The sequence below is a fragment of the Scomber japonicus genome, chromosome 11 (assembly GCF_027409825.1).
Source record: "Scomber japonicus isolate fScoJap1 chromosome 11, fScoJap1.pri, whole genome shotgun sequence".
In the NCBI taxonomy this organism is placed as follows: Eukaryota; Metazoa; Chordata; class Actinopteri; order Scombriformes; family Scombridae; genus Scomber; species Scomber japonicus.
This window is the reverse complement of record NC_070588.1, coordinates 7,395,125-7,420,988: the sequence shown is the minus strand read 5'-3', so window position 1 is coordinate 7,420,988 and position 25,864 is coordinate 7,395,125. Positions and strand designations below refer to the sequence as shown.

General features: G+C 37.6%; 1 protein-coding gene and 1 long non-coding RNA gene across 2 annotated transcripts; both read left to right on the top strand.

Annotated features, from left to right (window-relative positions):
- The first annotated feature begins 2,160 nt into the window (after positions 1-2,160).
- LOC128368320 (protein FAM171B-like) lies at positions 2,161-14,845 on the top strand. The gene is made up of 8 exons (XM_053329110.1): positions 2,161-2,341; positions 7,259-7,492; positions 8,585-8,677; positions 8,862-9,020; positions 10,433-10,603; positions 11,833-11,949; positions 12,285-12,408; positions 13,776-14,845. The coding sequence occupies exons 1-8, from the start codon at positions 2,161-2,163 to the stop codon at positions 14,692-14,694; spliced, it is 1,998 nt and encodes a 665-aa protein (XP_053185085.1). The 3' UTR covers positions 14,695-14,845.
- Positions 14,846-18,597: 3,752 nt separating this feature from the next.
- LOC128368159 (uncharacterized) lies at positions 18,598-20,938 on the top strand. Its single transcript, XR_008321952.1, has 3 exons — positions 18,598-18,632; positions 19,500-19,525; positions 20,645-20,938. It is a non-coding gene; the product is annotated as an uncharacterized LOC128368159 (long non-coding RNA).
- The last annotated feature ends 4,926 nt before the right edge of the window (positions 20,939-25,864 follow it).

Genomic DNA, 25,864 nt, shown 5'->3' with positions numbered 1-25,864 from the left:
GTATGTCTGGGTTTTGTCAGTAGAGGGCATCAACTACACACATGGCTCACTCCAATGCAGGAATTCTCCACACATGTTGCTCACACATCTAATGAGTTATTCAGCTTTCCATGGTGTCAAACCAAAGGGCTCAGCTGAATTTGCAGTGTGGTTGCAGAGAGGAATGAAGTCAACGCTCTTTGAGCCACCAGGGATTTTGGGGTCATCCACCAGGTTATCCTACAGGTGATGTGTGTGCATGATACATTTTTACACTTAGAGTTGATGCAGTGTAAGCAATATGTGTGCGGGTGATAAATTAAAAGGAATTCCTGAATGAATAACAATAAATAAATAAATTACTGCAGATACTTCACTGGTTGGTTTGATGAGTGTGATGATGATGTGAATGCTATGGCCCTCAAAAACCCAACTGAGTATTTATGGGAGATTTACTTTCAGCAGGGTGTATTTATCTTTCTAATGGTATTGAGCAGGGTGCAGAAGAAGGTGAAGGTTTATTTTTGAGCATCTTGTAAATGTTGGAAGCTATATTAAAAACTAAATAAAGCCATATGGAGAAAAACCGATAACTTATTTTAGAGGTAGCAGGTGCGAAGGACATTCTAGCTTTCAGTATAAAGGGTATCTGTAGAGACAACATTGTTTATGTGCCCATTCATAATCCCACCGGATTTATACACTGCAAACCAACAAATAGAAAAAAAGAGGGCTGACTGAGGAAGTGTTGTTTCCCTCAAAGCTCAGTTGGTGGTAGCTCTTTACTCGCATGCAAACATGAAGACTGTGGGTGGGTGAATTCTGAGAGTCGCTGATTAAAACATGTAAAAAGAGAGGATTAAAAAAAAGAAACATAATTCATGTTTAATGAGCATATTTGAAATGCCCAACTAATCTTTGACATCAAATAAATAATGCAATAAAGAGACCAACATAGTTGCAAAACCAGTACTACTGTTACTGACCAAATTAATATAATATACAATCATGCTTCTACTGCCACTGCTTCTACTACTATTCTACTTCTATACTACTTTACTACTTTGGCTCCCAATGCTGCGGCTACTCTACTACCTACTCTCTTCATTATTACTGCCACTGCACATCATATAAGTGTAATATACAAGTCATACTCCTTGAGAATCAACTTTGAGGTTAAACATTGGGTATTATTAACACCGTTGTTAAGAAAATAACGTGATTAATGATGGCTAACTGAAAGTTTTGTGTTTCTTTTGGTCAACTGGTATTGCATTATCGCCATCTAGTGGTGGAACGAGATTGATGCAAGTGATTTCACTCAAGTTTTGCAGGACCATCCAATGAGAAACTATGTCAGCCCTGCTATAATAGAATGAACTGATAACAGGAAAATTTGTCACATTTTTACATGATTAATTTCCTTTTAAAATATTTTTAGAATTTAAAATCCTGTTTTGAAATATTCATGTTATTTATGGTTAATGCATACTGAGTAGTCTACTTATACCAAGAGTATTGGTGCTGCTGTACTGCCATATACACATTTATGGATACTACTAAGGTTTCAAGCAGACTTTGTGGTCTAGTATCACACCCAGAAATGTATTTTCATGAAATTATAATACTTATTATTATTGTTGTTGTTGTTGTTGTTGTTGTTGATGATTATTATGTTGTTATTATCATTATTATTAATATTAATATCGATATTATTATTATTATTATTATTATTATTATTGTTGTTGTTGTTATCATTATTGCTACTATTACTACATAAAGATTGATAGATCGAAATAGTAAATAAATATATACTGCCATACACAAAGCTAACAGCTACGTTTACAGTAATAGGCTACTTAGAGATAGATAGATAGATAGATAGATAGATAGATAAATAGATAGATAGATAGATATTTCCGTATACAAAACTAAGAGCTACTGCTGTAGATGGATGAACGGTTGGACGAAGCGTCTGTGGGACGAAGCGTCTGTAGGCCCCCTGGAGTAGCTTAAAGGGGAGGAGTTTGCTGCGCAGTTTGAAGAGTGCTCTGACAGCATTTACGATGGGGATGGAGTGCGCTTCCATGACCGAGTTCAACTTGTAGATGGTAAAATTGAAACTGTGATTCGGTTTTCAAAGTGACACTCCGGTCACCGATCAGCATCTCCTGTGAAGTCATGCGCCTGTTGATCTGTCTGCTATCTGCACTGATTTTATGCAAGAATGCCAAAGCGACTGGAGGAGAGTTCACTCCGACTGAACACTCTCTGCATGTCGATGACGGGAACTTTCCAAACCGGGATCACATGAAACAAGAGCCTTTTCAGCACCAACAGCAAATCCTCCAACCTCTGCCAGGTTTGTATAGACTTCAACACTGTATCGCAGAACTTCAGCAGCACTTCATGTCAGCCACGTTATTATGTTTGATGCCTAAAAATCTAAAACATAAAAATGTCAGTAGGCTATTATTAAGCTTTGTTAAAGTCTAATATTGACGTCGAAGCTGGATAATAAAGATTAATATCAGTATTTTTTGACACTTCTTTTAATTTCTGCCATCATATTGTAGGGTTTTTCTAACAGCTTTTAGACTAAGATGCCCTAATTCAGTCAAGCCAGACCATCTGTATTAGGATTTGCACACAAATCTACTGATCATGAGTAATAAGTGATGAGAGAGCTTGCTGCTGTCGCCTCATGAGTAACCCTGTCTCCATCTGTCCCTGTTTACTGCATCACAACCAACAAGGCAGCTACTTGTCATTGTGTATGTTTATTATTTATAATATTATGACAATATATAAAGATTTTAAAGTGATTGTGAAGAAGAAAAATATGCCAGCGTTAATTATCCATGTGGCTGCTCAGAAGGCCTTTAATATCACTCACTCTGCATTATAATCTCATCCAAAATCATCACTCAAATTACAGCACATTCCTTTTTTTTAATATCAATTAAGTGTCCAGCTGGTTGATTTAATTTTCTGAGTATAACTATGCTCTCTTGCCTTGTGTGTCTGTCTAACTTTCACAGAGACACAGGCAGTTTTCATATCAGTCTGCTTGTTTACAGCAGAGCAGTGGAGAGCAGCTGAAAGGGGGAGTTTGTGACCCTGTTCACTTATCAACTGATTCATGACTAATTCATGCTGCTGTAGGAGTACATTACCATTTTGTCTTCACATGATCCTCCAGTCTGCGCTGTCGACTCAAACACTTGGAAATGTACCCAAGCGTGGTGTCGTGCAGTCCCCCCCATCCCCCCACCGCCCCCATTCCCTCCGAGCTCGCGTGTGCTGTGTCCTGCCAAACCTCCTCTGTGTCTCAGCCTTCCTGTCCTTTCAGTGCAGCGTGAACTCTCAAGGGGAATGACTGCCCACTTTCCAATTCTACCACATAAAAAGAGAAAAACATAGAAACAGAAATGCATAGAGTCAACTCATTTCTTGAATAAGATGGTCACTTCTCTTATTCGGATATTAATATCTTCATTGTTTCCCCTTCAGCATGTTAGAGCCAATAGATTTAAAGATTTAATCATATGGCCCTGGGGAGGATTGTAGTTTTTTGACAGCACAGCTGGTGGTTGTTTGCATCTTTTGTTATGAATCTCAGTTCAATATGATATTGCTGACCTACGCTTGAGACAGATTTGGCCCACATATCAAAGGCTGCATGTGTGCTTTCCTCCATTGGTGGAATGTATGGCCTAGATCCAACACACACACACATACATACAAAAAGCATGCCCACGGCTCTTTTAAGAAGGGTGAGTGGGTGGGTGGGGTTACGAGAGATAAGTCGCTGTTGGACCATCTGTTAATGCTGCTCGGTGGTCTTGCAGAAACTGACCGATCACCATGTTTGTGTTCCATCTTGTTTGCCATGTCAGACTGTGTTATCTGCTGTCCTCCAGCTAACATGGTTTAATAAACATAAAGCAACATTGTGGTATTTGGTGAAATGATGATGATGATGAAAAGCTACAGATGCCTGATGGGTCAGCACAAGCAAATTTAAATCCATTCAGCCACAGATGTGGTGTTTTCAATAATAATATGGTGCCATTATAAAAAATTACTCTCTTCATTTCTAGGGCAAATTTGTTTGATCAGGATAAATATCTTGCTTGTGTTATGAATAAAAAATATATTTTAAAGAGACAGAAGTGCACTATATAGAAAGCTTTAGGATGACACTCCAATGATGAAAATTCATTCTTTCTGTTAGTGTTTGTGATAATAACAGTATTCAAGCCACATCACACACACCATGGGATCTATTTCTCATCTGCCTCAGTGGCCTCAGATGGCCCATTTCAATCCACTTCATAAACCTCTTTGTAGCATCCTTCAGTTCGCCAAATGGGGGAGATTATAGTAATCTGGCATGAAACACCTCCACTTCAGATATAGTGACCCCCTTCTGTTGTATTGGCCACTATGGCAGAACACACATTAACAGGCTTCCTCCTCCAAACAAGCATCCACTTGTCCACTTGCACTGGTGTATGTATCCCAGTGGGTTGAACAAGGCTGCTGCTACTGCCAAAGATGTTTGTTTCACATTATGGCTAAAAGGCATTCCTGGGAGCTCCAGGCATGCGTCTCCCTCTGATCAATGGAATTGTTAGGGGAACTGATATGGGATGATCTGGCTTTGGCAATTGCTGAAATGTTGTATGAACCTGGTTCCGTGAGGCATGGCTTTATGAGTTTTCAGTAAAGCTTTGGCAGATCTTTTAGCAGCAGGATTTTGAGAGATCACACTTGCAAATTCAACCACTGCTTCTGTCAGTCCCCATTTGGGAAAAATGACATAATCACTGGTGAGATTGCAAGCATTTAGTTACTTATAAAAAATGCAAGACAGACCTTTTTTATGACCTCATGGCACTAAATTACTATGATATACTGCAAAAATGGAGGGTTAATAAGCCAGCTGCTGAGATTCATGGCTTGCAAAACTCACTTTCCGGCCCAGTCTGTACAGGAATAGCGCACTAAAATTGAGAGTATTTATAGCAGATCAATAGGTAAAGGAAGATACTTTCAGCTGCCCAATTCTAGCTGAGTTTTGCAGTAGTACATAGTACACTTGGGGCATATTTGAAACATTGTTCAGTGGCTTTATTACACTTTATTATGGGACACTTGTGCTCACAGGTTTCTAACTGGTCTGTGGAGTCATGCATTTGATTTATTTCTGTCTTAAGTATTCCATTGTGACCTAAAGCAACATTCATCATTGGCTGTTCATAGCAAGACATTGACAAATATTTATCCAGTTGATGCTGGAGGTTTGAACTACAATTTGAAAATCTCACCATTAAAAGCTAAATTAAATTAGTTTAGTCCATTTTGGACCAAAATGAGCTGTAACCAAACAACATTAATATATTATCACCGTATAAAAGTTGAATGACTGCAGTCACATTATCCAAGCTTGTTTACTTAAGCCAGCTTCCTGCTACAGCTAGAAAGAGTCTTGATTTGACCGGTGAGACTTAGGATGTGCTTTTTAGTCTCATTGAATCAGACTCTGGTTTGTTTTCCTCCTTGGTGTGATTTATATGGTTAGATCTGAACATAGTAATTGCACACAGGTGTGGATTAATAGAACTGAAACCCTTTTGATGAGGTGGTCCCAGCCCTGTCCTACACAAACCCTGCAGAGGTTCTTTTGTGGTGGCAACATGATTTGACCCCACGTCGAGGTGTACTCTATGAGTTTGAGTTAAAGTCTTCTTACAGCCAGGTTACATTTGCATAATGAGATGCAGCTGAGTGAAATCAGAAGTTGGTAGCACTTGGACTAGTGCAACAGAGAAGGTTGCTAGGTTGCAAGGAAGACACATCTGACCAATGAGTGGAGTGAACGTTCAACTGAGCAAATTTACTGATTCATGCCCTAAAACAAACATTGAAGTTGCAGCCTAAAAAACAAAATAATTGGCTAAAAAAGGCTAAGGCATGCTGTAGAGTTGGGCAGAACTGCTGTGTTGGGTTATAATTTCCACTGAGGTAATCACTACTGACACCTTTCCAAATCAAACACAGTCATTCAAATAATTGTTTCTATAAAAATGTTAATTAATGCAGCTTTAATGAATTGTTGTGTTAAGTATTGATTCTTGGTGGAATGTGCTTGACCGCCACTTATTCATATAGGCAAGTAATGATGTTCATTGTTATGCAATTCTATACCTCTACAACTCTTGTTGTCATGTACTTACTATTTAGCATTGGTGCACAGTGTGATAGTGGCTAATTGGGATTGTGGATAGGGTTTCACATCATCATTAGGTCTTAAATTAGATTCTCTGGTAGAAAACATGTAATGAGTAAGTCCCCCTCAAGAGAATCACATGGTTACTGTACTTAGCTATCTGCATGCTGATGTAGCATAATGTTGTCCTGAATGCATGCTTTGCTGTACTAATTGCTCAGCTTTACCATTTGTATTTATGGCCACCTTTTTTTAAAAATCTGCTGGGATTAACTGATTGATATCCTTGAGAGATTCTGTAAATTAGTTTCCCTGTTGTGTTGTTAATGGGTCCCTGCCTGGGTTAATTGGATCTGCAGCCACCTCCATCCTGTTAAAGCATTAAAGTGCTTGGCTGTATTGCATAAACAGACTGGCCAAATAACAGAAACGCCTTAAGAAACTTTATAATGTAATCCAGCCAGCAACAAACATTCATTTTGTGGCACTTATAATATTACTTTTTGTTGAGAGTGTGTCAGAGAGGTATATTTTTTTGAAAATGTGTATTGTGTTGTAGTGTCATTAGCATAATATTGATTGTTTGTCTTGACCATTCCTTGTAAATTAGATGGATAAACACACACAAAATCAGCTCTAAATCTCCATTTCATCAACTTAATTAGAAATGGCTGATATGATTGTTTTCTCTGGATATTAGCTGATAACGAATACTGATGAAAGCCTTGCTGTTTTTCTTGTTTTTTTCATAAACCAAAACCATGATAAGGCAGCTCCACTGCAGTGTTTTTTTTAATGTTATTTACCCCACTTGCTGAAGGTTTGTCATTAATTAGATGTAACAGACAGATGTAATCAGTCTTCATTTTCCAAACTGGTCTCCTTTATTGAGTTTTTCTACACATATATTGTTTATGCGTGCTGTTGACTCACTGATACAAAGTCCAGAAAATATCATTTTGAAGGTGGATCAGTCAAATATGGCTACCCAATTGGCTCCGATGGATCAGATTGGTGAATCATTTGCTTTGCATTTTTCCCCAGGTTCTGCCTTTAAACTGAAGGTCCAGGTCATTGACATGCTGAGTCGTCAGTACCTGAGCCAGGCAGTGGTGGAGGTCTACATCAACTATACCAGGACCAACACAGCTCTTACTGGGGAGGATGGTGGTGTCTTGCTTCATGTACCTTACCAAACTGGTCTGCCTGTCACACTTGCAGCCAGCAAGAACGGCTACATTCACACACTGCTGCCTTGTAAAATCAGCAGAATGCCAAGTAAGAGGGCCATTTAATGTGTAAATAGTATGTGCTGGATATAGACATTGTTTAGCTGAATCACCAGTCGACCACAGTTAATTACCTTTATCAAATTAATAAAGACAACACAGGCAGTGTCATTATTTATTCTTCATTGATTCCTATGGTTATGGAAAGGTCAGCGAGTATAGACTGTTCGTAGGCTTGTTATTGCTCAAAAGCAATTTTAGTATCATATATATTTATTGATTTGAACATGATTCACCACTTAAAAATGGTTGCATCATTCAAGTCTTGAAAAGTTTTGTTTTTTTTTTTTTAAATTGAGTGGCAAGAGCGCTAGACTTCATCTGAACCCTTTTTGTCAGGTCAGAAAATGCTGCTCTGTGCTTCTGTCCTGGGAGGTTTAACTCAACCACTGACATTATTTTAACCACTGAGATTATTTTTATAACTACAATTTTCTTTGAGCCACATGCTGTCAGTATTTCCACACATTCACAGAAATAAGAATAGTAATAGGGACCCTATTTATATCGTATGCTGCATTGACAAACTTCAGCTGTGCTTAATAATTTGAAATAGAAAAGAGGAGAGACTTAAAATAGATAAATACAAAGAAAATGAGTTAGGAAGTAAGATAATACATCTGCACAGACAGGGTACATTCATTGACAATGTTGTGCTTCATATACTGAAGTGTTTTTTTTCTAGATTGCCCTGCAAGGCCAAATTTGAGTCCCCCCTTACTGTATTTCACATGGTTTTGTGTCAAAGGTGACAACACCCAAACAAAACTATGTGGCATCACTTAAAACCCCACATCTGAAGTATGTGTCTTCTTCTGACTCTGTAGCTCATCTGCCACTTATAAACTCAAACTGATTATAATGTACTGAATCTTAAATCTTGAGACATCATTGTGGTGGAAGTTTAGATAAGCTCCTTCCAGTGAATTATCCTACTTCTTGTCTCAGTTGTGGGTAAAATACCAGATCTGACAAAACATGTAGTCACACTGCCATCTAGTGGAATAATAGTGACATTTTTTAATGAAACACTTCAAGCTAATTTTGCATGTTTCTCCTGCCTGTTTTATCATTGCTGTAGTATTTTCATCAGTTACTGTGACACTACTTGGTCTGAATCAAGGGAACATCTGGCTGTTTGAAGATTCTCTCCTCATCACTGGAAAAACATCTGGTATTGTACTTTTTTTGTTATGTTAACAACTATTTCTTTCTTGCTTTCTTTCTTGTTTTTTGTCTCTAATCAACTGTATGAGGCACATGCATTTATTTAGAAAAAAGACTATAGATTAAATATGTTTATTTTACCATTATACTGCATATTTTGACTTATTTATCATGTTTTGCTTTGTTAGTAGATGCTCCATTCCAGCCAGTTGTCAAGTTCCCCAAGAGCCTGCTGAATCTGACAGACAGCAGTGATATCTCCTCTTTTAAGGCTTACCTGACCATACCCACGCTCCCGTCAGAGGAGGATGGCTTTCTCAACACTGTGGGCATCATGAGCAGTAAATCAGGTGTGTTTATACTGGCAGCTGTCTTCAAGTCAATTAGTCACCTTAGGTCATAGCACATATTATATCATGAAAACAGGGAGTAGTACTTCCACAAAATGGGTATTGCACAATATACATTCTTCTACAGTCTGTCTGAAATTTGGAAGCAGTTTCATTACACATTCTAGTTCTTAGTTTCTATGAGTAAAATAAGATCATGTAGATTCTGCATATAGAGAGCAAAGTATTCTGTCACTTTAAATTAACTAACCAATGTTTCCGACTACTAGAAGAAAAGCAAACAATCTAAGCTTAAACTGCTACTCCTCTCTCATTCCTCCCATCTTGTTTCCTTAGCCCACGCCCTCCAAACTATGCATGCCTACAACAAATGGCAAACTGAAAGCAGATTTCAACTACAGCATTTACTCAGTTATACATCAAGTAATGAGGTTTATTTAGTCATTTGTGTTGAACTCTTTTAGTCTTACTTCATATATATTACAATAAGGAGATAACAGCCAAGCTAATTTGGCAATGTGGTGTAAAGACGGCAATGGGCATGTAACTATAGACAACAAAATAAATATACCATTAGCGGAAATATGCAGAACAGATGAGTCTCTGTTGTGTCTATTCATAATTATGTTGAATTAGGCTCCTTCCAGCCTCTGAATCTCTTCTAGAGGCCAGAGAGGAGTTGGAAGACAGCAAACTGGAGCTGGCTGAGGAGAAGCAGAGGGCGCCATATTGGTGTCTAGTTCCTAGTTATCCTTTGGCCTCTTTTTATACTTCCTATCTCTCAAACACCAAACCTATCTTTTTCCTTGTTGTGGTGCTTTCTGTATTCGGTGTGTAAAGCTTCGCCTTTAAAACAGCAACAGTTCTCCTCAGTATACCTGTTCACAATTTTTTAGGGCATTTGATGGGCTGGTTGTTTTTGCATTTTGCTTCTGTCTGTATATAATTCTACACTGGCTCCATATGTTCAAATCAGGGCTGTGTGGGGGCTTTACCATCTATTGCAGGACCTCTTGTTCTTTTTGTCAATGAAGATAGTTCTGTATGTTTGGTGTCATTTTACTGCAGCAGAATAAATGTGGGACCGATCTGATGCTTCCCTAATTGTATTGCATTATGTATAAGAATCTAAACCTAAGGTGCCTAAAACGTTTTGCTGCAGTACCACATACAGTACACACATAGTTGCTATAATAACTGATGTAAGCACATTTGACCAGACTTTCCAAATATAACTCAACATTGTCTTGCAAACTACAATTTCAGTTTCACCAGAGGTTATCATACTGTATGGCTGGGGTGTTTATATATGAAAATTTAATTCATGAAAAGGTAAAACTGTGTTTATTTTGAATTTGCCCAGGGCACACATTATTAGGCTTCTCTGATGCATTAATCTCCTGTTTTTCAAGGGTACGTCAGTGTGGAGTTGAGTCCAGTGGCGGCTGTCAGTGTGCAACTCTTCTACCGAGACGTAGAGTTAAATGTCACTGGACCCATACAGATCAGCCTCACTCTTCCTGACAACTGTGGACTTCAGACTTTAAACATTGTTCCCGCATGGTTATATAACAGCACTACTGGTGAGTGGAAATCGTGTTCATACATACACTAAAACACCACGTCTTTTAGCAGCCAGGGAGTAAGGACAGAAAGTAATAATGATTGTATGGCTTCTCGCTGAAACTTTCAATTTGAAAAAAAAAGTGAATGATTATGACATAGCTGTAAACCCATTTACAAACTAGCTTATTGCCTATGGTGTGACATCTAAAAAAAGGTCACAATATGAATCAGAAAGGCTGTGAATGATCATTGCACATGATGTAAAGGCTTAAAATGCAAATAGTCATTGACCCTTATCACAGGAGGGTCAATGACTATTTGTATTTTAAAAGTCAGCCATGTCAGATGAAAATAATCTGACACTCTCTGATTTATAATAATCCTCACTCATTTAATTAAAGGAGACCGCCTGTTCAGCATTCATACCCAAGTGGCTCATTTCAGCCATGAACATCAAGTCATATTATTATAGTAAATGTTAAATTAAAAAAATATATATGGAGAGAGAGAGAGAGGCATGTCTTGGCTCTGCAGGGCAGATTTTGACCTAAATGTAGAGTTTAGGGCGATGTCTTATTAGTGTCATGATCTTCTCATTTAACTGCCTCTGAGGGAAGGCTGTATTATAGGGCCTCTTCTGTTCAGCCCTGATAAGGAAGCTGACAACCTTGTTTGGTTCATGATGCAACCTTTAATTCTCTCTTGGTAGTTTAATGACTACAAAGACAAGCCAGTGACCTCCTATGACTATGCTCTCAGGAACTCCCCAACTTTGGTTCCTGTGTCATACTTTATTAAGTAGATTGAGACAATATTCTAGCAGCATGATAAGAAATGAGCAAGCAACTGTCCCCTCCTGTAAACTGGGAATTAATTAACTCTTATCTGACATAGTCTCAACAAACAACGTGATACATGTCATATAGTTAGGATTTATTGCAGGGCTACAATGCTTCAAGAAGAACAGGTTTCAGCATCTGCTTATAATGGTGTATAATTCAATTTTAAGTCTAAATAGGTCACAGTTGAGTTGAGCTGATTCATACGTTCAACAGTGGGTTTTTGGTCATTTTGGGTTCAGAAAACTGTCAAAACAAACAAAGGGAGATAGATGAGGGTAACTGACTTTTTAAAAATCTCATAAAGCATTTTATAGGGTTTAGAAACCTTCTCATTAACCTTGACTGACTTTGGGAGGCGATAAGCACAGCAATTGTTTGTTTGTTTTGTTGTTTGTTAAATCTAGGTGGATGGATGAGAAAAGGACTAGGGACGGTGTTGTTGGTTGATGGAAAGCTCAGATGGACGTTTACAGCTCCTCACCTTGGTTACTGGATTGCAGCACCTTTGCCGTCCACCAGAGGCAAGTGCTCAAGATAAGATAAATACAATACATTCAAATATCTATGTTACATTAATCAATAAAACATTTTACAATTGCAGTTTCATAAGTGAGAGACATTGATTTTGTTATGTTCACGTTGAAGGTTAAAAAATCAATTGCACAAGACCAATAGAAAAAAAAATGAAGTGACAATAAAAAACAATCTGTTAGATTTGATGTGTACAGTTCTTGGCTTATATTGAGTGAAAAAAACCATCATCATGTGTTAATTATTCTTTTTTAAATACAAAATTGACTTGAAATTTTGAAAGCATCCATGTTTTGCTTTAATTCTCTAACATTTTCTTCTTTAGGTTTCTTTGGACTTGGCATCCTCATTGACTTCATCTCACGCCACTCATCTTTCCTGATGGTGTTCATTGGAGGAGTGCTTTTTATTGTCATCAGTCTTATGGTTGTATTATTGACTTATTGCAGGTAATGAGACTTTAATCTCAGACGTAAGTCTAAAAAGTTGGGGGGATGTTGATATGGCTGCTCAAAATAACACTCAGAATAACAGCTAAAGATACACTCTCTGGTTTTGTTTCAACCTATATCTCAGAATATCAAATTAAAATGTCTTTAACATTTATATTAATATGTAACTGAAGATTGTAGTTCCTATTTAGTATTATTTGTTAATTACTTAAAAGGATATTCCAGTAAAAATCTTCCACTGAAAAAAGTATCCAAATACTCATGCCTTGTAAATTTGAAAGGCGGCTCTTAAACATTTGTGGCATTGTCCTGCATCATAATGCTGCTCTTCACTGTTGATCAAGGCTGGATTAATATCCCCAGGGACCTCCAGCCACTCATGGACCCCCCCCCCCACACCATCTCGTCTCACAAATCACGTCCATCCGATATTACCCATCCTGGCCATTAAAATTCACCTTAATTATTTTGAGCTGAGCTGGGAGCAGGTCAGCCTGTACACAATAAACCAAGTGCTGATACTGCCATTTCAATCACAAATCACAAGACAAGGATACAATGGATTAAATAATTTCATCCATTGCATGGTTCAAGACAATGGTAATATTAGTATAATATTAGTTCTTTTGGCTTCTCCACTGGGCTTTTGATTACAGCCGGCACTGTCCATTTTCTGCTAAGTGGTCATTTTTCCTGCACACCAGTTGATTCAAACTAACCACAGCGCATCGGACCTGCTGACCTATCATCACTTGCCCAGCCATCAAACTGAGAAATGAGACAGTTGATCATGAGACTTGATTTTCTTCACATGACAGCATGAATAATTATCGTCAAGAGAGTGTGTCTATTTCTGTAGAGCCTGACCAACAACAAAAAAAGAAACAAAAAATGAAGAAAAAGAAGATTGTTTTTAATGTCCCATCGTGGAGGGTCCCTTTTTGATTAAGAGCCTTTATGGTAGATCTGAACGAGCTGTTGATCTGCCTATCATATATAACAGATCTCAAGCTTCACTAGAAGTAGTATATTCAGTGATTTGAGTGTTTTTTGTGTGTAATGAATCAATCTAAAACTGCCCTCTGAGCAAGCTACAAACTTTCCAGAGCCACTTTCCAAGCATGATAATTGGACAATTTTCAGTGTAGTATCCTTTTAAATACTGCTTTATTAATCAAGTAGTTAAAAATTGTATAAAGCATCAATGATTACAAAGGCAAATGCATTACTTGGTGAAATGAATGTGTTAATTATTTTCACTCTTTAATCATGTAGTCTGTGCAGGATGAGCTTTCAGACAAATGAATCATCTGTCATACTGCTATTCACTGACTGAGGCAAATCTTCTGTCTTGTCCATCACAGAAGTACCCCAAGTAAAAGTAAGGCGAAGATGATCCTTCCGGTGACAACAAAAGACCAAACCACCTCCACATGTGACAACGAAGTCTTTGATGTATCTTCAGGCGACACCTTTCATTCACAGGATGGACTGAATCGATCATTTATAGAACGAGGGGATAACCAACACAATGCCGCTGTTTCCATATATGATGGAAATGTAATTGCCAATCCCAGTGCTGTGGCCATTGCGCTTGAGTGTGCCGAGCTGGACCTCAACACTGATCCTAATGATTTTACTACAGAGCAAATGAGAGTTCCAGCATCTCTGGCAGAGAATTTGTTTTTTTACAATCAACCTGTCGCCATTCTTCATGCCCCAGCATTCTTTCATTTGGAAGAGCAACTAGAGCAGCCACAGTGGAGCAAGTCAGCCACTCTGCCTCGAGCAGGGGTTTCAAACAGTGCTGCCACAGAGCCGCAGGGTAAAAACAACTTCACCCAGACTGTGCCCAAAAGTCCTTCTGCCACCCAGAACCAGGCAGTAGAAACTGAAGACCAGCTTGGAGTTTTAGAGGACTGTCGGGCATCAACCTCCAACACATCCAGAAGTCAATATGGTCTCCCAGAGTCTGCGTCCGTCCCAGGAACACTAAATAAAATAAGGGGGAACAGACACTCTATGCATGCCTTGGCAGAACTTTCTAAAATCCCCTCACCTCAGCCTCCTCGGGCCTGGTTTGTCTCATTGGAGGGTAAACCCGCAGCTGAGATCCATTACAGTGTGTCAGAGCAGCAGAGGAGACGAAGGCCAGTTGAGAGTCGAGAGACCAGTTTAGATTCGGGTGTGGATATGAGTGAGCTGAACCAGACATCTGGAAGGAGGGTTGTAACACTGGAGCGCAATGCTACTTTTATCAAAAGCAAACATGCACCTTTGTAGTAAAGTCTTTGACTGCCTCCATGTCCAACAGAAGTTGATGAAACACCAGCATCTGTTCTATCTGTGACTAATGATGACTTATTCACCTTGTTTCTCAAATGTTATCCAGCTGTTGTGCATGTGGAAAGTTTACAACATGCATGCAGTCGCTGATTGTGACTTTAACATTACAAGCCAAATCTGGCTCATATTGACTTTGCTTATTACAGCCTGTCTTACCTGTTATTCCTTTCCTCACTGCTCTATTAATGCAGAAATATAACACATATAACACATTTTGCAACATTGTCCAAAAACATTTAAATTTTCTCCAGTCGTTGCAGTTGCCCTATTTTTCCTCTTCTAATGTTACAAAGACAGCATTATGTCGTTTTCTCAAGAGTTATGGACACATTACCACGACTAACTTATCATGACTGAATATCTATGTTATATTAAAAATGTTTGATTTGGATTGTACATATTTGTTTGTCATGAAGTAAATAATTTCATTACATTTTATTACAAAAACTGACTTTGGTTTGGTCAATGTTTTATTAGCTTGTAGTACAGTACATGAAACTATGTTATATTATTATTACCTTGTTTATTGTTGCAGTCAAAATGCAGAAGAACATACATAATAAGACTATAAATCTACCTTTATGTATTTTAGTCAACTAATTTAAACACAATTTGATTAATTGTTTTTACTATTGATATTCCCAGGCAGCTAGGGTATCTTTACTTGTAGGTAATTGTCTAATAACTATCATTATTGAATAATGATAGTAGAGAGATGATAAGAAATGAGGGGAGAAACACTAAATCTTTTCAAAAATGTGTTTTTGCATCAATACTGTGCACACTAACCATCATATGAATAAGGACACAAAGCACCAACAACACACTGATAGTATACATAATGAACAGTTGTGATTTCATGTTTCTGTGTGTAGGGCAGAACAGTTTGCATTAATGTTTTGTCATACATGATGTAGCAAACACACATACACACAGATATCCAAATGTGTAAAGTATGGATCTCTATTCTGAGCATAAACTATCAATACAAATAAGGGGAACCATTTTTTTTAAGTGTGACAAGAACAACCTGTTTACATGTTCATTAGGGGACCTGAATGTTTTAAGAAAAAGCTGAAATGTTTTTGAATTGTTAATCACCTAGAGACCTGTCAGATATTTCCACCCTTTGCGAGGTCCCGACCCTTAGGTTGGGATTCAGTGCTTACAGTAATAATGCACTGAGGCTATATTGTACTATATGTTGCTGTGTGTAATTTGAGCCAGCAGTGCAAGAGTACGTTCAAGTTCAAGTTTCAGTGAAAGACACATCTGTGCTATGACCAAATATGGACAGCGCACTGATAAGGACAGAATGTAACGCACAGTCTGTCCACACAGGGAGGGGGGGAGGGGAGGAGAGAGAGAGAGAGGGAGAGAGAGAGAGAGAGAGAGAGAGAGCAGTGAATGAGGAAGTTTAAATTAACTTCGCGGAGTCAATAAGTACACTTGGTGTCTCGCTTTTTTTCTCTCCTTTTAAAATAAACTTTAACCTTCATTTCTACGATAAGTCACACCACATAAAAAGGTAAGTGTTGTGCACTATTGGTTTGTAGTTAAAAACCCTTAGGCGCCTTTTTTTTGCCTCTCTCTCTCTCTCTCTCTCTCTCTCTTGCAGATGTTGGTTTCAGTTTACTGGACATTGGTGCTTGCATGTGCATGAGTAAATGTAAAGCTTTTATACTGTGTTAAACGTGTTTAGTGACTAAAGAGCATTTTGAGGCAGTGCATTTATGCCAGAAGTGGTAAAAGTGATAATTCAAATGATTTTTAAAAATTTCTCATTTGATCTGCTACTTTTCTTTTAATCTCTGATGAACTGTATCTTGAATAGACTCCATTTTAATGGGTAATGGAAAACCTAAAGTATCAGGTAGTAATGTGGTGGGCTTATTGGCTTTAAGCTGATTCTGTTAAAAAGATTTGGACCGTCAAATAGTATGTCTTGTGCACATATGACAACCATCTACAAGCTACATAGAAGCGTTGGCACAGGTGAAAATGAAAGCATTACAGGAAGTATTTTTAACAGGAAGTTCCTCTCTTTGTTACTTTACTTCCAGCACAGGGACTGTCTGAGAAAACACAATGAGAACATTTGATGCTAAAAAGTCTGTAAATGTGTCAGATATCCACTTGATATGACTAACTCAGACTGCTGAAGCCTCACATAAGCCTCACAACTACTTTTAAATGACTCACTGTGTGGACACATTGTATTTTGCTCCCCATCATTTACATTGAAAGAACATTTGAAGGGGATTTTTTAATAGTCAGTATGAACAGGATGAATGATTATGCCTTCACTGTTGACATGGTTCAAAATGGACTGTTATTTTAGGTCAGACCTGAAAAATGTTAACATATCATTTTAAGACAAACATATTTCCGCTAAACAATTCCTCCTTAGGACTCAAATCTTTGCTTTGTTTAATATCCGATAGCTCCACTGTCTCACCCTTTTCTAATCTCTAAAGAGAGAGTTCCCATATTAGTTCCCATTTCTTTTACTCTCATTTCATACTTGGATCCTATCAACTACACTGAAAGCACATTTGACAGTCTTTTAATAGCCAGTATGAGCAGGAGGAATGATTACAGGGAAGAAAACCTCTTTTCAATGTTAATAAGAGCACCTGACTGAAGACACACTTGAAAAACTGTGAACTTGTCCTTTTACAAATCCACAGCATAGACTCTTGTCATGGCCTTGAACTTTGAAAACAACTTGAGTCTCTGTTGACTGTCATTATTTGCTGTTTCATTTCAGACCATGGACCAGGAGTTGTCAGAAGAAAACAACATTGGTATGTGGCTTTCAAGTGACACTGATTTCATCCTTGATAAGAGTGAGGATATTTTATCCAGGAATTAATTCAGAGAGATAGAAAAGCAAAGTAGTGCAGTGGATAAGATGCAACTGAGCGCTTCAGTGAAATTCTGATGGAGCATCAAGCACATTATCCATCACTGCAACAGGGTTTCAAATCAGCTATTGTCTATATTCCATGAACTGTACCTTGACCTTTGGCCTGAGGTACAAGTCTTGACCTAACCCTTTATTACAGCTTGTTATGAAAGTTTCAGAAAGACACTATAACATATTGATTGTCATTCATCTTTGCAGGGTCGTCCACTAAAACAGTGTTTGCAAGTGGTAACAGTATTGTCAGCGTCGTGACATTTAACAATGTAAAAGCAAAATCCCTCCACATGGACATTAAGGGGCAACCAGGAAGTGCTTCTGGTAAGCATTATTATTTCTATTATTATTGTAAGTATTCTGTGTAGAAGAAAATTATGAAATAAAAGGTGTAAAATGAATTGCTGGCTTTCAGGAAATGAAATGACTGTTGTCATTACTTTAAGATTATTTTGTTTAGGGTTGAATGCAGGGTGCAAACTACAAGGGGAGTCAGACTCTCCATAATAAGACATGAGCTCCCTTGAAAACATGATTTGTGAAATTTTTGGGGGTCTCTAAAATACTGACAATATCTTATTTTTCAGTCAGCCTGCATACCAATTCAACATTATTAATGTATTTGTTATGTGGTAGACAACATACAAATGCAAATTTTTGTGATAGCCGACACTGATGTTACACCTACTGCTGTGACTGTTGTCAGTACACAGCCGCTATCACCCGGGACGACAACACAGGACAAGCCGACAGTAAAAGCTCAACAGCTTGACCTCTCTGTGTCTTATTTGTTCTTGTTTTTCTTCTTTTTGTTCAGGGATCAATGATAGACAGATTCCCCGAGCAGATTTGGTCGCAGTGGACGGAACCATACTAAGAGCTGACCAAATAACTAATTCTGAATTTGATGATGGCATAACTTATACAGCGTCTTTGGGATCACCATCTGCAGGTAACATTATGTCAACTTCTTATTGGTGATCTGTTTATACATTTGAATATCATTACTTTGTGATTGCTTCACTCAGTCATGTAGCAAAGATTTTAACATCAAAGGAACAATTCAACATTTTTGAAAATTCCCATATTTGCCTGCTTGTCAAGAGCTAGATGAGAAGATTGATACCTCCATATTAATTAGCGTAATATGGAATTGGACCATATTAAAGTAACCAGTTAGCTTAGTTTCTAACATTAGCATTGAAAGGAGGAGGAAACAATTAGCTAAGTTTTGTCTGAAGGTAACAAAATCTCCCTACCAGCACCTTAAATGGCCACACAGTTACACATTATATGTCATTTGTTTGAGGGGGTCATATCGCGCACATGTCCAGGACTATAGTCATATTCATGGGCTCTACTGCAATATCTGACATGTACACATGTATTGGCTGGCTCTTTATGCTGGCTTCAATTTAGCCTCTGTCTGAAACAGACAGTTTTAGCTGTTGTCTTTTGAAGGCCTGCATCCCAATGAACCCACTCTGTTTAAACTGGAAACTTCTCAAACACATTTAAAACCCAACGAAATCCAGTCCAACATATGTGTGTGGATAATGAAAACAACTCATGGAACAACTTTAGCAACAAAGACTACAGAACAGACAGCCGTTTGTGTTATCACCACAGTGGACGTCACAGTTTATGCAGTATAAGAAATCACAGCAAAACAAAGATAAATATTAATAATAAAAAAAAACAGACAAGAGTTCTCCCATCTACTGTAACTCTCTGCAAGGAAGTGAATATGTTTAACTGCGCTTTTAAAAGACACAGTTTTGTCTGGAAACAGCTAATCTTAACACTGCTTTTCTTCCAGGGACAACAGAAGATGCACTGCCTCAGGTACAGTACATACATACAGTACGCACACACACAATAGTGGCAGAAATCATCAGACAGTAAGATGCACATTGATAGGTTAGTTATTTTTTTATCATTAACCAGAGGGGAACAAACCATTTTTTAAGTTTATTTTTTTCAGTTGGAAATTATGTTGAACTGTGAGATATACCCTATAGTTGAAAAATGAATTAACCCTCTCCAATTTAGATGAAAACTGCATCTATGAGTCAATCTTTAAAGGTTTTTTTTCATTAAATGAAATGGCACCTTGACCACAAAACTTACACTGGTGCTTGTAGCTTTCAAACTCTTACCAGCTGTTACTTTTTCCATTAACTTCCTTATTCAAAAAGCAATATGCTGAATTAAAGCATGACATTTCAGCTTACACCATCTGTATTCATCACAATTACATGATTCAGTAATCAAACTATCATCGGTGTCACCTTTGTTTGCTTTAAACTATAGCTCCATCTTGTGGTTGAATTTAAAAAAAAGAAAACAAGCAAAAGGTCCAATTCCCTTATATTGATATATATAAATATTGTTTCAAGACTAAATAATAACAGTTACACTTGTGAGGAAATTCTTAAAGTGTTAGCTCTCAAACTTAATTTGAACTGGAATTTGATTTATTTGTATTTATTTATTTATTGTTCTCTTTGGCTGCATTGATGTGTTTTAATTTAAGTATAACATGTGTAAAGTTGACAGTAACAATACAAACGACACGATGATGGTTCGATTACTGCATGGTTTTATTATCCTTCAGGAGGCCTTGTGTGACATTTGAAAAAAAACACATTTGTGGTTTTCCACCCATTATTGGTGTAAACTGAAATGTTGGACTTGAATTTAGCATAATGCTGTTTGACTAAAGAAGAATTGTATGAAACAAGCAGGTCTGTGTGCTGTCCTCCTTCTTCAAGAACGTTTCTTATTACCCAAAGTGGAACAAACTCACTAATGCTTTTCTTAAATTTATTTTGGCAGTATGAAATGATGCTCCACTGTGAGCTTAATCCAGAAATTGAAACATGAATTAACTCCCAAGTAAATAAAAAGAGAAATAAACTGTTCATTAGTGTTTGATGAACAGAACTTGCTCCTCTCTTGCAGGGTCCTGCTGAGAAAATGATCACTGAGCACAAAGTGAAAATCACAAATTGCCTGATGGCAGATCGTAGCCACATCCTTCAGCATATGCAACAAGAAGAAGTCATCACCAAGAGAAAATATAATAAACTAATGGAAATATCACAGTCAGAAGAAAGTATTATCGACCTGATCGATCACATGCTTGATAACGGTGAAAAGTCCTGCTCTCAGTTTCTTGAGGTTCTCAGAAAGCCTGATGTTCTCAAAACCTTCCCAATGCTAATAGAAATTACAAAGAATTGGCCATGAGCAACATAAATGTGCACACATTTAAAAAAAAAAAAAAAAAGTGGGGTTCTGCAAAATGTTCTGTTATACTGTTATATTAATAATACATTTCATTGTCTTTGTGGTTTGGGGAGAACTCTTCCGGGTTGAGGAAGACTTCTTTTATAGACCTAGTTATTAAGTTCTTGGTTTTGTAAAAGTTCCCTTTCTCTTGAGTATATAAAACTCTATTTCTAACCTACACTCCTGTCTCCTCATTACCTCAGTGCTTGGTCCAGAACACTGATTAAAACATTTAATGAATGAATTGTCTTCATATGTATGTGTGGTATCAATTATGGAAATAAAGGAAAAAACCCAATTTTCTAATTGAACAGCTTGGTAAAATAGGCCACATCTGTCAAATTCCTAAACCAATGGATTAGAACAGTGGTCACCAACCCTGCTCCTGGACCCTAACCCCCACTCTAACACACCAGATTCTCATTATGAGTTTAGTTTCAAGCAGCTGAAGCTTGTCAATGGGCTTGATAATGAGTTAATTATTAGAATCTGGTGTGTAAGGGTGGGGAGATACCTAAACATGCAGGGCACTAGGAGCAGGGGGTTGGTGACCACTGGAATGAGCTTCTGCACACATCACTAATTAGGTCCAACCACTAGAGGTCATAATTGTCCAAGTTTTGTTTCTAATTGTTGGTTTGCCAGAGTTGTAACTGGCAATGCAGTATTCAACAGTGTATGCTTGAAATGTTTTATTCTATGTAGCATGACAGTCTGAACTAACACGTTGATTGACAGACTATTGACTATGGGGGCAGAGATAACTGAATGACTAACCTCGGTTGAAACCCCACCACTCAAATGTTCATTAAAGTTTTAATGCATGCTGGTCGTTTAGTTTCAGATGATCTGGCCACCAGTTCCTCAAGATATCCACCATTTTATATTTTGTTGTCTTTCTCCAAAACTTACATTTGATAATTTTCTGTTTTAATGATCTGACATTATGGCCTTTTTGACTAATTTCTATTAATGCAGTATTATGTAGTTTATAGAGTATATTTTAAACATATCTGTGATATTTTATTTATTTATTTTTAGGTTGTTTCCTTACAGCCCTGATTCCCCTGCATCTTGCAGTGTGTTCACGTTGTGTTCATGTGAAAAAAAGGAACAAGGAAAAGGTCAAATAAACTTCTGTGAACCATCAGTGAAAGAGAGTCAGACCATCATTCAGCCTTACTCGACATGTTTACCTGAATAAATGGTTGCCACTGGAGATATAAGATATGAACCAGAGTCTGATCCTGAATGGGAAAGTTGAACGAGAGATCAAGTTTCCGAATAGTTGTCGAACAAAGTCATTGTTTTCAAATGTTGCTGGTGGCCATTAGCTTAGCTTTAGCACAGATATTATATCCCTTTATCTGAGCAACAGAAAGAAAAAAATGTTTTAAAACTTAATCAGAAGAATGAAGATGAAAAAGCTGAAAATCCTGCAGTCTTTCAGTTCACCATAGCTATATTACCTTCATCAGGGTGGTAATCAAGACCACTTTAATTTCCCATCTCTATATATTGGTGATTTCTCATGACCAATAAATCACTAAAAGTACCACATAAAACACAACAATCAGTCACTTCTTCAAAATTGTCATATATATAAATTTGACACAATGATTCTAAGAGAAATGTTGATGATTTAGACAAAGTTAGATGTATCAAAGTACTCAAGTAACTATTATCCAATAAATATACTTATACTTAGACATATTTATTGCCTAGTTCAGTCAACATAATTCTGTATTCCAACTAGTAGTTTAAGGAAACGGCCTATAAGTCACCAACCTGATGAAGGTGAGAAAGCCAAACACATTTGGTGACTAAAGCGTGGTGTACTGGAGAAGACATGTGCTACATGTTTTAATTATGATGGACTTGAAAATATTGAATGTAAAAAAAAGAAGAGAAAAAAAGTGTGGATATTAGATTGCATTGGAAAAATTAGCTGTCATCACCTTTAATTGAACACCGGTCCACCAGGGTCAGATTACCCAATGAAAGCCTTCAGTTTCCATACAGTTAATTGACTAATCACTGGGTCTAAGGATAAGTATTGCTTGTTGTATTGCTGTACAGATATTAAAGCACACTTGTGATTTGTGATATTACGTTATACAAATAAAACTGAGTTGATTTGCACTCACAATGGATGACCATTCATTGTGATGAGATGTAAGTGCTCTACGATGGTACAGTGAAATACTAGCAGGTGAATATGAATCTTGACTTACTCGCAGTAACACCCTTGGCTGTCTACCCTAGGATGTGGCCTTGGGTACCTGGCTTTGGACCAAGGAACTTTGGATGTGTGGAGTAAGAGTGCAGAAGTAAAGTGGCCGTAGGATACGTTCAGAATGGAAACAGTCTGACGCACTTGGTAGATCATAAAACGCCAGCAGGATTAACGCTGGTCTATGGGGGACAGTGAATGACAAATACATTCTTACACCTCTTCTGAAGTGAAATGTGTGATTGCTTAACTTCCATATATCTCTCCAGCATTTTTATGGATCAACCAACTGTGCAAAATCACCCAACTGTGAAATATTTGTTGGGGGAGCTGTAGTAGATTCACATGGAAAACTGCTTTTTTAAGTACCTTGGTATGTTGCCTGCGTCCAAACGTGGTACAGTGATTCAGTCTTTTGGGGTTTTTTTTTTTTTGGTTTCATTTGTACACTGTCTATGTTATGAGACTTGAGTTTAATACATGAAGAATTTACAGTGTCTGGGGCATAATTATATCAAGCTTTGCGAGTCCTGAATTTATCAAAAATGACACAAAACACATGTAAAGTAACAACAAGGCTTCGGGTTTAGGTTTATATTTACTGACAGCACTTTATCATCTGACATGAAGAAATATCACAAGATAGATAGACAGATGAATATCGAGAAGAAAACATGTTTTTAAAGATGTACTAAAGGCTGTCTTGAGTAGCCTTTAAGATTAAGAGAGTACAATAACTGTACTGTCTTACATTATACACACAAATGTGGATTTCAGATGACACTCTAAAAAACTACCACAATGTGTTTCAATAATCTGTCAACCTACTGATGGATGAAGCACTCTGTCATGATGTGCTGATGGAAATCCATGGCATTACAGGCTGGATAACACAGCACCAAACATCAGAATACATTAGCATGCCCTATTGTTCTACTTTTCTCCTGCCATCACAACATGGGGGACATTTTTCACATGCCGCTGCACTGCCAAGCTTTCGAAACGTGAACCCTCGCCAGGCCAGACATTGAATGCAACCCCTCGATGAAAAGGGGGTATCTGTTACAACAGGCAAGAGGCCAGCTCAATGCTATTTGTTTTAACAGCAGGCTTTTAGCAGGCATACTTGTCTTGTGTTTTGTACAAGGTTTTCCAGTCATGTCGAAAATCTTCCAATGTAGTAGAGATAGAGTTGGATTTTCAATTCATTCAGACTGTAATAGTATCAAGACGGAAGCTCACAGTGCTGAGAGGCATGGTAAAAGTGTTTAGACATTTTCATGTAAACGTAAAACCTTGTTTGATGTCTTCAAGTGTAGGAAGAAGCATACTGATAAAAGTGTGTTACTACTGTTAGTACAGTCACTGACAAACTAGGTGTCTTGTGTTAAGGTGAGAAGCCACAGGCCTTTTGGAAAGAGAAAGTCGCTATTCAAATTGTTGAATGTCAGAATGAATGTTTTGGCATTTACAAGTGAGCTGCAGTTTGTCCTGACACTTTGGATTAGTGAAATTAAATCTACCCTGGAGACATATTTCTTGTCATAGGCATTTATTTTAGCAGTGCCATTTTTATAACGTTGTCAATCAATGTGTTCCTAATGACTTTTTATCATTGTTTTAATTAGTGAGTAGTTAAAAATACCAATGTATTGGGATCCCCAGGGACACCAGGTGGTAGTCCTTTTATGTTAAATATACTGGTAGGATGAGGGTTAAAAGTTAGCCTGTCTTTTAGTAAGGTATGGGGTATTTTCTATACACACACAATGACGTTGCAAGTATGTTTATTGCTTTGGTTGCTACTTTCAGACATAACGCTCTGATAAACCCACTGCACACAACTAGCTGGTGCATTTAGCAGAACTGCTGATTAGACAGATATCACCAAGCAGAGCTAAAAGAAAGGTGAGTACTGGAGCTACATTTATCAGGTGGACACAGGTTTGACTCTGATATTGTTCTGTGCCTTCCTGATGTGTCAATAAGCAACTGTTTGCTAACTCCTTCACTCAATGACCTTTATAAGATGATATGTCAATGTTATGTTAACGCTTGCAGGTATCATAACCACCACTGCCAATACCCAACACTAACCTTACTCAAACCCAAGCTTGTGCGTACACCCACACGCACACACACACGCACAAAGGTCATAAGTCATAACATCGGTAGTAATTTTAGACAAGCTCAGAACGTCAGGTTATGAACTTTTATTAAAGGTTGTCTGTAGTATTATTAACACACCTGCATTACAGCCATGATTATGCCATATTTTTGTGCTTGCTGATCTCAACTTCTGTTTAATTTCATTCATACATCACTGAGCCTCAGGGCCGTAGAAAATATTTTATGATTTTGAGAACATTTTGTCGTACACACTTTGTCAAATATTAAATTGTATTAATAATGTTTCCACCTTTCATGAGTTTGCTCAATGCTTTCCCTATCCCAATCCTGTCTTAACACTGAGACCAAAGGTTGTTCCTATTAAAGATACTGAAGATGTAAATCTTAAAAAATAAGTTCTAAATACAGTATATAACTTCTTTAAAAAAAGCTGGGCGCAGTCATTTTTAGAAACTAGTGACAAGCTAAATGCATCCATCATATGGAACCACACTTGATCACTTGTATGTTGTAATGGCTATCACAGG